The 12,912-nt window shown below is 36.9% G+C and overlaps 1 protein-coding gene across 1 annotated transcript in view; it reads left to right on the top strand.

The window, feature by feature from the left end:
- The window catches only part of hydin (HYDIN axonemal central pair apparatus protein), a 73,703-nt gene that overhangs the window by 13,955 nt on the left and 46,836 nt on the right, over positions 1–12,912 (top strand). Inside the window, exons 7-12 of the mRNA XM_059506475.1 lie at positions 7,034–7,235; positions 7,713–7,893; positions 9,506–9,605; positions 9,923–10,041; positions 10,842–11,065; positions 12,792–12,859. Of these exons, the coding sequence (XP_059362458.1) occupies positions 7,034–7,235; positions 7,713–7,893; positions 9,506–9,605; positions 9,923–10,041; positions 10,842–11,065; positions 12,792–12,859 (894 nt within the window). The remainder of the gene's footprint in view (positions 1–7,033; positions 7,236–7,712; positions 7,894–9,505; positions 9,606–9,922; positions 10,042–10,841; positions 11,066–12,791; positions 12,860–12,912) is intronic.

Here is a 12,912-nt window from a genome sequence, read left to right as displayed (position 1 = left end):
AATTACTTAAATTTCCACTTGTGGGCTGTGCTTTGAACTCTCAAGCTCTCAGAGCTATGATAGTAGTCATTTGCAGACTCAAATGATATTTACAAATGATATTTCACATAACACAATAGTTGTTTTGTTGTGTTAGGATTATTTCATTGCATTAGTCTTAATTTTAATGCTGAATCACTGTTTTATCTGAATCAGCTGTAGGCATTATTCATAGGCAAGATGGAGCAAAGAAATGTTTAAATAAAGTTCATGTGCATGGGTAAGAGGGTGTGTTTAAACTGAAATGCCAGTATGGCATGAATTATTGTCTGTGTGAACGTTTGTATATTTCAACATATAATTGAGCATGTGTTTTAGGTATGTGTGTGTGTGGTTTTTGCAGAAGCTCTGCCTGTCTCAATGAATAAACACACAGGTCTGCTGAAGGCCATTGGCATTAACATTTGAATATGTGCTCTGCTCTAAAAATACTACTTTGCACCCATCAGGGGAGTATCATTTTTAATTTAGCGCCTGATCCTGTCTCCTCCTCATTTATGTTTAACATGAAGCTGCTTTGGAGCATGTCTTCATTGGTTTCGTTCTGGGGTTGACAGAAACATCTCCTTGCAGTCCCAGTTGCCTCTCGGAGAAGCACACAGACCTGTCTCAAGTCTCTAAAGGTGCTCTCTATATACAGTATATAGGGAAACCACTAACCATGCACTATTCTGCACTGAAGGTGTGATGTTTATGTGAAATATTTCACCCTAAAAATGAACATTTCCCGAAAATGTACTCACCACCTCAGGTTGTTTATTCATCATAACAGATCTTGAGAAATTTAGAATTACATCACTTGCTTTTCAATGGATCCTATACAGTGGATGGGTGCTGTAAGAATGAGAGTTCAAACAGCTGATAAAATATCTTGTGAAGTGAAAAGCTGTGTTTGTAATAAAGAAATTAATCATTAAGGCATATTTGGCCAAAATTCAAGTCCATAATCCATGATGATTCCTCCAGTAAAAAGGCCATCCTCAGTTGTCCTCTCACATCAAAATCACAGACATATTTGTTTTTAACCATTTTAAACAGCCTTTTGCTTTGCAAGGCGTTAATTGATGGACTAGAGTTGTGTGGGTTGCTTGTGGATTACTGTAATGTTTTTATAAGCAGTTTGAACTCTTATTCTGACAATTTTGTTGGATATTTTAAACGTTTTTGTCTTTACCATTTATTTAAAGAGTAGAGTGTGTTTAGTTTGGTTAGTTTGTCAGATTGTTATATGATGTTGTTTGTTGCTTCAGTGAACATAGATGTGCTTATGTAAATGCAGTGACAAAACTAAAAATGTATATCTAAAATTGAGATATGTATAAACTGTATAAACATTTGCCTTTAAAAAATTAAGTAAAAACAAAATGTACTCAGCTGAAATTTAAAGGTTAATGTCAGTGTTACTTATTGACAACCAGGCGACAGGTTTTATATGAACAACTTGTGCAATCTGGGGCTGTGCCTTTAACTACACTGTTTTGACTGTCCATGAATAATGGACTACAAAGCTAAAGAGAAACTGAAATCCATGTAGTCCCTCTGCAACCATAATGTGTTTAATTACCAATAGCTCGAAGTGAGTAGAGACACTATCTTCTCTAAGCAACACAGGCAAGGATGAGTTACTTAATCTGTCCTATATATTCAAATGCCTCCCAGCTGTTTGGCTTTGTATCATCTGCCTTATCCAGGCTGCAGAATTGACTTCTAAAATATGCATAAAGAGCCAAAAAGCCCCGGGAAGCAGCTGCAGCAGTTGAGCAGAGGGGATTCTACACACTAGTTCACACTCAGTGTGACTCTTTCTTATACAGTGAATGCTATTTCCTTTTAAGGGATGCTTGCTTCAAAGGATATCCCTCCCATCAGACATTTATGGCTGTAAATAGGGAATGCATGCTTGGAACTTCAATATGAGAAGTTTGTTTGTGGTACTGCATGTATCTCATTTCTTATATTTCCATTACAAATTGCAGTCCAGCACATTACACGTGGCTTGTTTGCTATTAACGGCATTCATATAGAAACAAAATCTCATTACCGTGGCATTCAGAGACAAGAGATGCAGAGAGAGCTGTAAGCATCTAGGTCTGTTTAAATGGCAAAATCGAGGTGAGGAGAGCTAATGAAAAAAAAAACTGCATTATATTTGCGAAGGAAAACATGGTGCACTAAAGCAAAACATGGGTCACGGGTTGCCTTTTCCATTCTGTCTATGGTATATCAATCTCTCTCCTTCCCTGTTCAATAGTCTGTCGTCTGCTCAGACCGCATAACACAATGCATACAAAACATGTCACGGAAATAAATAAGAAAATTACTGCTGTACACTAAACCAATCATTAGAATGCGTTGTGCTGTTGTAAGAATGCATGCTAACAGCTTCCTCGGAAAGGCTAAAAAATCAGTTGCTGTTGTTAGGATAATTGTTTTTCTTTTATTTATGCAGATTTTGTTCAGTGTATTCTAATTAATGTTTGGCACAGGTTAATTGCATTAGGAATGCCTGTTGTTACTCAAGACGTCCAAAAGGAAATCGCTGTTTTCTATTCTATGTTTTGGTCATCTCAGTTTTATTTTTCTTTTGTCTGGAGGGCCAAATGTGTATCCTATAGTCTACATGATGATATTAGTAGACTGCTTTCCTCCTCAAGGAGAATTTCCTCATCTCGACAGGGTTTTTAGAGTGCACTTAAGAGTGAGCTGATGAAGACATCACACATACGCACACACTCTGCAGCACTGTGAAAGCTTTCCTCATTTCCCATTTTTCTCCCCTCCCCTCTCTTCTGAACAGCTCCCACAATCCCTCAGATGGCAGATGCAGTGTCCCATCAAAGAAACAATTTCCTTCACTCTTTTTTTTCTCTCTTAAAGCTTCATGCATAGAGACAGAGGTTAAATGTCTCTGGCTCATTTGTGTAAAGTGATATCTATGGCAAATTAATCAGTGGAGAGAGGATGAAAGGGTGAAACTGGGATGGAGCTAAGAAAAGAAAGAAACCACAGGGCACAACCTGACTTCTACCTCTATCATCTTCAGGATCTTATTGATAATTATGACAGTTTATTTCTTCTCCCAATGTTTTTTTTCTCTCTCTGCCTGCCTGTCTTTTTATCTTTCTTGCACACCCTCTGTCTGTCTTTTCCTTTCGTAAGCCTTTATTTTTTTCCCTTTCGTCTCTTTCCAAACTTAAGCACAAATGCAAATATTTCTGGTACTTCATGCTGCAGTTACAATGGCTTGTCTAAAATGTGCATGGAGTAAGAGCAGTACTTCTGTTAGGACACATGCTTGCTTAACTGAAGCAGCCGCTATGGAGAAAATGCTCCGGGCTTTAGTTTCCTTAATCACACTCATTAGTTTTTACTGAAAAGCACAGGAAAACATTTGTTCAATGCATAGTATTACATATTGTTTACATTTTGCAAGACACTGGTGTTATTTTATGTGGTTTAACTTTAAGAACATCACTCATCACTCAACATTCACTTTGCTGTTTGTATTTGATAGCACATGGTTTGCCTTTGGTTATTGTTTGACAAAATATTTGCTATCATGCATTGTCATAATGTTATTTTAACAGTGTTAATAAATTATTAGTGTTTTTAAAGATTACGTGAGCACTAACTGATGGCAAAGGTAACGTAAATGTAAAAATACACAGATCAACCAAGCCACCTGCCTGTGTAGGCCCCCTTGGACTGCCAAAGCAGCTCTGAACTCCACAATATTTGTGGTATCTGGCACCGGGACATTAGCCGCAGATCATTTAAGTCCAGAAAGTAGGGGCATCTGTGAATTGGATTTGTTGGTCCAGCATATCTATTAGATAGATGCTCTCTCAGATTGAGATCTGGAGAATGTGGAGGCCAAGTCAACATTTTGTACTCTTTGACATGTTCTCAAACCATTCCTGAACATTTTTTTCAGTGTGGCAGGGAGCATTATCCATGTAGGGGTGTATGTGGTCTGCAACCATCTTTACGTAGGTGGTACGTGTCCAAGTAACATTCACATGAATGCCAAGACCCAAGGTTCCCAGCATAACACTGTCCAGAGCATTGCCTCTTTTGACTTGCCTTCTTCTCATAGCACATCCTGCTGCCATCTTTTCTTCAGGTGAATGATGCACATGCACCTAGCAACCACCTGATCTGAAAGAAAACATAACTCATTTGAACAGGTTACCTTTTTCCATTGCTTCATGGTGCAGTTCTGAGGTTCATGTGCCCATTGTAGGTGCTTTTGGCAGTGGACAGGGGTCATCATGGATACTCTGACCAGTCTGTGGCTACGCAGTGTTGTTCAGTTATTAGTGTTTTAATGATAAAGTGTGTTTAATGATAGATGCTGGCAAAGGTAATCTGAATGTAAAAATTGTAATTTAAACGATAAATGGCGTAAATGGGCATTGCAATTAAATATCTAATTTCAGCATGCAATATCGCCCCAATGCTGATAAAACTAATATTGTCCAATAACCAATATGATATTGATACATCCTTATTTATCAACATATTTGCGTTACTTTTGCATAAGTTGTTGTCTTCCCAGCATCCATAGCAGCCTTATTAGGCAGTGTACTGGATCAGTGTGCATTGAAGATAGTCTGTGTATTTTGTAGACCTCAATGTTCAAAAAAGACAAATAGGTTAGGGGTTAATTATGTGCAGTACACCTGATACCTTGAAAGTCTCGATGGGATGGGATGGGATGAAGAGTTGTGGGTCATGCCTTAACAATCTGAAAAGCCTCTGGTGATCTGTCTGTTTTTGTCCAAGAGCTATGGCCCCTGCAGAATAGCGTCTTCAGAGAGAGATCTATGTTGAGAAAAATAAAAGTATTCTCTCTAGAATGTGTGCAAGAGTTACAAATGGTGTACATATACGCACACACAAAAACATAGGTGTGAACGCATATGCACGTACATGCATGCATGTAATATGTCATTGTCAAGTGAAATAGTGCATGCACTAGTGACATTTGGGCACTGAAGCTTGCTAAGACAACCAATAAATGTGGCAGCTGAAATTTGTTTCTCTACAATATCTATCACTTTGGTTTGGCTTTGTTTACTTGAGGAATTGTCTCATATTATTGCACCCCTCCTGCCCAGATATGTATTTGTCAGCCAGCAAAATCTTATTACATATTCCAAATGCTATATATCCAGAACAGAAAAAGATTTATTGCCCAGGATCAATGTTTACCTGGTATATATCATTTTATAGTGAAAATGATTGCTGTTTATATTTGAATGTTTTTTTTTTCACGAGTAAGTGCGCTGACATCATGGACAAGGCAGGGTTGTGATAGTCTACTAAGCATGAAGCGCCTGCTTTGAATGTAGCCAAACTAGTAAAACAAATAAAAATATAGGTAAATATATGCAAGTCAGCTGTACTTGATTTGAGCTCTTGTTTTGAATTTTACTTGTGTTTGCTGCTGATTGGTTTTTGGTGATGTAATGTGATTGCATTTCACTGGGGAGCTCTTATCCTGATGGACTTTCAGGTTCACAGTCACTGCAGCACAACAGCACCACCATGGTAACAATAAAAGAACACACACTTCTATTTGTTTACATTTAGCACCACCACTATTGTGACTAAAACAATCGCAGCTCCAGTCATATAATTGTCTAATTGTAAAGCTTTATGTTTGGTTCACTGGCCTCATTAAGTTAAATAAAATATTACTTTTTATTTCAAATAACATGGTATGATAAAATTATATTTGCTAGTTATATATACAGTACAGACCAAAAGTTTGGACACACCTTCTCATTCAAAGAGTTTTCTTTATTTTCATGACTATGAAGATTGTAGATTCACACTGAAGGCATCAAAACTATGAATTAACACATGCGGAATTATATATGGAATTATATACATAACAAAAAAGTGTGAAACAACTGAAAATATGTCATATTCTAGGTTCTTCAAAGTAGCCACCTTTTGCTTTGATTACTGCTTTGCACACTCTTGGCATTCTCTTGATGAGCTTCAAGAGGTAGTCACCTGAAATGGTCTTCCAACAGTCTTGAAGGAGTTCCCCGAGAGATGCTTAGCACTTGTTGGCCCTTTTGCCTTCTGTCTGCGGTCCAGCACACCCCTAAACCATCTCGACTGGGTTCAGGTCCGGTGACTGTGGAGGCCAGGTCATCTGGCGCAGCACCCCATCACTCTCCTTCTTGGTCAAATAGCCCTTGATGCCTTCAGTGTGACTCTACAATTTTCATAGTCATGAAAATAAAGAAAACTCTTTGAATGAGAAGGTGTGTCCAAACATTTGGTCTGTACTGTATATATATATATATATATATATATATATATATATATATATTTTTTTTTTAATGCTTTCAGTGAAGTCAACCCTATAACATGTTATTGCCAAGATTCATGTTCGTTGCAGTGGATTTTATTGCATATGCATTTGTAAGAGTTTTCCTTTCAGACACAAAATGTATAGGTTGAGACTATTTAAATGAATCGTACAACGTGATTTACTAACATTTGTGGTAGTCAATTTTATAGGTATTTGCACCATTATTTAACGCCCCAATAAAGCATGCCTTAATACATTTTGCGCTTGACATGGCTGCAATAGTTGCTCATTTGCACTGCTCTTGGTAGATTGTGTTTTGGATTATGCATTACGGAAAAGAGCTGGTTGGATCTGTGTTCCTTAATTTGCGCATTGTCAGTAGATCACTTGCAGAATGTTCCACTTCCATTGCAGCTTTAAGGGGATTGTGGTCTCACGCCAGTTTGCCCTGTTTTGTACATATGTAACTAGGTTGGCACAAAATATATTTTTAAACGAGAAATTTAATGGATAGGTTTAAGAGAATTACCACCAATACACAAGAGTTGCATATTCACAATCTTTGGTTGATGTTGTGTCTGTTATTCTTGTGTTAACATTGTACTGTCTTCATATACAAACCTTTTACTTTGATATATATGTAAACCTTATGACTCTTTGTAGGAGAAGACATCCGAATCAGCCTCTATGGAGAGTCTGCAGATATAAATGTTGGATTGGACAAGAACAATGTGATGGTGGAGAAAACCTACATCTCCTTGGCTAGCTACGAGAAAGTGGCAATAATGAACAAGAGTGATTCTATTGTGCATTACCAGTGGAAAAATTTTGCAACTGAGGATGAAGAGGAATTGAACAAATTAAGGTTTGACTATTTGTCCTCTATCAGCTTTAAGTCTTACACCTTGTCCACACCGGACGCGACAGTTGTCGGGCTGCAACACTAAAGTCTGTCTACACTGGACGCGACAAAGCGACCACTGAAAATCTTTTGAAATTTGTGTCAATACATCATAAATAGAGCGCAGCAGTTTTCTGTCAGGGATTTGTTGTGCCACGCCGCATCCAGTGGAGACAGCATCACTGATTATATGAGTTTTATAGTTCTATATAATTAAAGATTTCCAAGTACACATTTGAAAATATGAAATCTTTGGAAATCTTAGTTGCATTATTTTAAACTAAGAGACAAGTAAAAGTCATTTTCTGTGGTAATGAATCATGACAGAATTTAATGATTATTTTTAATTACCTGTTCTTTTAATATTATGAATGTGTAGGCATGTCTTTGCCTCTGTCAATTTTTCTCTTTCTCTCTGTTGTTTTCTTTCCCCTTTTGTAGGCTTTCTTCAGAGCTGCATCAAGATGAGGATGATGAAATGGAGCAGTTTCTGACAGAAAACACTAATCCTTCTTTGCGAGCTCGTCTTTCAGTGTTTTCCCATACCCTCCAAGAGGGACTCATGCAAACTCAGCAGCAGCTTTTGTCTTTGATTGACCAGGACATCATCATGAGGCCCATGGTGTGTTGTTCACAACTAGACACATGACATGCATTAGTATTTTAGATTTCACTTTCCCCAATGCAATATTACATAACCAGCAATTAAATCTGAAACTTAGGATGTCCTCGTACCGTATAACCATATGCCTAAACATATGGTGGAAACCACACTTAGACATCACTCAACTCAGCCAAGCAATTTAAATGATACTGTGCTTGTTTTTAATTAGACAGAAGAATTTGTTATGTAGGTGAGAGTTAAATATGATGTATTTAACTAAATGGTAATTCTGATTCTGAATGAGTAGTTTTTAAGTTTTACTAATAACCTTTTATTGTGTCTGATTTTATTTCTTTGTACTACATTCTGCATTGGTTATGCACTTATTGGTCATCTTATTGGTTTTGTGTCTTTGTGCTGTGTATCTGCAGTAGCTGCAGAATGTATGCAATGGTGCCAGCTGATTATGACAGATCTGCGTCTAGGAAGTCCAGCTCAGCACTTTGTTCTTTTCCAAATGGCCAATCACATAACCTTCAAAAGACACATCCAACAGTGTTCTGTGTTTATTCTGCCACCTCGCTGTGACTTTGAGCCTCTTAAAGGCATATACAGATGTACTGCTGATCTCGTTTTCCTCTGCATCTCACAATGTCCTTTATTTTTATGTGCATTTTATTTAAGACAGAAAAAGGTAATAGGATGGATACCATTGAAAATGATTCCTATTCTCCTCTGCTCTTTTTTTTAATCCACTCTCACCTTGTCTGCTCATGCAAATGCAGCTTTTTCAAACCAGGACTATGCAGGGTTAGGCAAGAAAAGACAGAGACAATGCAAAACAAAACAGATCGGTATCCCCTCTGCTTGGATGTGAGCATCTGTTTACATGCAGTAGAGCTTAATCGCACCTGCTCCGTCAACAACTGTCAAGCATTGCCTGGTGACATGACATGTTGTTTGTTCACTAGTGATTTAGCGAAGACTTTTATCCAATGTAATTGTAAGTCCAGCCCCACTGGAGCACCTTAATTGTAAGTGCCTTGCTCAAGATCGCAGTGGTGATAGGAGACCTCTGTATCTCCCAAGTTTATTGATGCATCACCTGCTGGGATTATACCTGTGAAGTATAGGTTCACAGGTCTGGCTGTTAGGTTTTCACCATTATGTATGTGTTTACTGTCTCAGGGAGTAGTGTTGAGGTTTTTGGTCACTTTTTCCCACATAATTTCTCCCATAATGATACACTACTAAAAACTAAAACTATTAAACCATTTTTGGTAAATGAAATAATAAAAAAATTATTTTATATTTCATTTTTAAAATATAAATTTAAAATGTATTGGAATATTAATAAGTTATTTTAAATTGTAAAAATATTTTACAAATATTACTCTTATTCCTACATTTTTTATTAATGCAGCCCTGGTGAGCATAAGAGATTTCTTTCCAAGACATACTTGACATACTAAAAAAATACTTTTAAAGGTTACAGCACAAAGACAGTAATACAGGCTTTACATTGCAGTTATACAACAAATAACATCTGTTTAAATGAATCAAAATCAAGTTGTAATGACTGTGGTACAATTATGTCTTCTCTCTGCTGATTTGACTGCTTTGTTTACAGAAGGGAGAAATCTGGCCCAACAGCACTGCAGAGGTGAACATCATCTTCAAACCACAGGAAGCCAGGATCTACCAACAGACTGTTTACTGTGAAATCACTGGTATTTACAGTAGCATCATGATAACAGATGTCATGTTTAAATAAATAGCTTTTTGCTGTTACAACTATGCTCATGCATGTTTGTATTGTTTTCTAACAATGCATTAGTATATTTGCATGTGGTGCCTAGGCCCATCTGCAGATTTGCATTTATTTGCATGTTTGACTAAGGTCTTAACAATATTATGGTTGCTTGGATTAGTATTGACCTAGAAAGTCAGACTGTTGATATTGTAGCCAGTGAAATTTCACAGCCTGTTTCATTATGCTAACCTGTCCTTTTTTGTTTTCTCATTTGAATGTTCTGTACTTACACAGGTCGTGAATCTCGGTTGCCACTCTGCATACATGCAGAGGGTGTAGGCCCAAAACTGCAGTTCAACTTTGACTTTCTAGACATGGGAAACATTGTCATTGGCTCAAAACAGAGCTATAAGGTACAACTGAAGAAATTCATGTAGCTGAAAAACAAAATTTGAGATTAAATTACATTGCATCCCATTAATTCCTGTATTTAATCATTATTATTCGTTAATTGAGCAGCTGCATGACACTTAAGGTGCAAAATTGGTCCATTCTGACATTAAACATAACTAATTAAATATTTTATATTGGCGTAAATAAGTGCTACAGCTGAATGCAGTTTGTTAGTGTTATTGTCCCCTTTCTAACCTTCAACACAGTCTAAAAGACCAAACTGCTTAGTGTTACCTCTTCCGAATCATTACACGGACTAAAGCATGCAGCCGTGGTGGGAGAAAAAATATTGATGTAACAGAAGAACCCTTCAGAAAATTGATTTGCTGTGAAGCCATAGCAAGCAGGATCTCACATCAAATTTAATCAGGATGTTGCTGACAATCTGCCAAGTGTAGCATGGACTCAACAGCAGTTTTAATAGAATAATAAAAGACCCTTATTATTACTGAGTCTTGAAATAGACCAGTGTTTGGCTCAGTTTGAATGCACTCAATTATGTAAACATTGTGGCTTTCCAATTCCTTTTGTTATTTGGGCTTGCATGATCCCAGTAATATAATTGTCCTGAAAGTTTTGGATTGTTTGTTTGAATCTGATTTGTCTCTGTGGGCCTCTTTTTGAGGTAGTATCCAAGTGTATGATTAAACACCGGAAACTGATCCCACTGGTGAAAGAAAGAAACAATTGGAAGTCTGTGCAGGGTAATACAGACCCTCTTTCTTTTGTGTTATCTCTGTCTGTTTTTTCTTCCTCTTAGCTGCTTCTGACTAACAAGGGACTGATAAAGGGTGCGTATAAACTAGTGAAGCCCAGTACAGTGTTGGGTCTTTGCTTTTCCTTCAACCCCTCTGAAGGCGTGATCCCACCAGGAGCCTACAAAACACTGGAGGTCCACTTCTCTTCTGACAAACTGGGTGTCTTCTCTGAGGAGCTACACTTCAGTGTGGTGGGAAACCCTGAGCCTGTAATTGTCACATTCAGGTAAACCTCTTGGATTAACCCTTTAACTAATGTATGAACATGGCCTAATCAATGCTCATAGTTAAGGTCAAGACAAATATAATTTTTTTTATTTTTGAGTAATTCATATTTATGTTATTTTAATATGTATTTATTTATATTCCATTCTAAAAGTAAGATAATTTCTAAATGTGTTAATTCTGCTATCCATGAAGAAAACCATTCATATTCATATTTAAAACCTACATGAAATTGCTCCTTAGAGGATTAGGTTCGTCTGTACAAAGTATGATGGAAATAATTAAATATATATAGTTTTAGGCATTTTAATCATTATCTTATCAGACAAGACACTTGTTTTTCTTCATGCTAGACACTACCACTTTATCAAATTCTGTCATGAATGAATTATTATCTAAACATTCGAGAAAGTCAAATGTCTTGCTTGGTATCTGTTAAATGAACTTCTTTTGACTTAAATTGCTAATTTTCCACAACACATTTCCTGCCAATACCCATTCCTTTCCATCTTTATGTACTAATGGCAGTTTTAAAACATTAACCCAACCGTGAAAAATGATAGATTGGCTGTCGCATTCATACACATTCCACCCTGGTAGGCAACATACTATTAAAATATCACAGTAAAACCTTTTTTGTTACTTTGTGACCATTAAAGAAAGTATCTTGAGTGTGTGAAGTAGTCCAAATGTACTCGTCGTTGTCTTTGTCATGTGAACTACCAGTGTCAGTTGGTTGCTTCAATCCCATTTACAAATTCAGCAACCGTTACAAAAAATCATTTATTCCTGTATCAATTAATATGTTAAATGGTAAGATGTAGTAATGTAGTCATGTTGAATCGGATCCATTTTTTTAAATTTTTTTTTTATTACATATATGGTGGAAAGAGGTGACTGTTGCTGCTGTTAATATTTTTGCTTTTTATTGGTTGTGTGTGTTTATGTGTATGTATGTATATGTTGTGAATCAATGCAGCTTGAGTCCAAGACAAATTTCCTTAAAAAGGACAATAAAGTATACAAACAAACAAACAAACAAACAAAATACAGTCCCGTGGCCTTGTGGGATAGTAAAGTGTCGATTGGATCCATATTTTAGAATCTAGCCGGAAGTTCTAGGTCCTCCAAATACTGTTTTATGAATACTGTGATTTTGGACATGTCTGTATTACTATTTTTACATACTTTTTTCACCGGAATGCCCAAGTATTGCTTAAACTTAGCTCAGAGTTGTTTTTTAGTGCAATGAAGATATCCTTTGCCTGATGCAAGACTGACCCATATTTTACATCCCTTCCTGTAATCAATTGCCTCTTATGACCATTAGCAAAACCACCAAATGTTTCTCCTTCACTCTTCATTGTTTTAATCATTAGCTTATGTCTGATTAAATGAATCTATACAGGCTGAACCTTAATTAAATGAACGAAGCAGAGCTCTGCTGAAATCTTTCACACACACAAACTAGCACAAGGCACTTCCCCCTTGATTAAGATGGATTACCACTGAAAGTGCTGAATGTAGACATTTCAAAACAACCTTGACAAACTACAAATGACTGCCTTGTCATTTAAAAAACAATGGCACTCATTCCTTGTTCCACTGGACTTCACCTCAGCAGCCTATTAGTTTTGTATAATTACTTGCAGTGCAACATTTTCAATGGTCTTCATTTTTGGCAAGTAGGTTTTTTGAAGGTTTCTGCATCTCTAAATCTCTTGCAGGGGGTGTTTAATTGGGCCTACATTCCACTTCAGCGTCCCAGAGCTCAACTTTGGGGAGGTGTCCTTTGGTAAATGAACTTGCACTCTTCGCTTCATCAGTCAGGATCAATGTTAGCGTTCA

Source organism: Carassius carassius, chromosome 23, assembly GCF_963082965.1.
Source record: "Carassius carassius chromosome 23, fCarCar2.1, whole genome shotgun sequence".
Classification (NCBI taxonomy): domain Eukaryota; kingdom Metazoa; phylum Chordata; class Actinopteri; order Cypriniformes; family Cyprinidae; genus Carassius; species Carassius carassius.
Note: the sequence above shows the minus strand (reverse complement) of the source record. Positions and strands in the feature narration are given on the sequence as shown.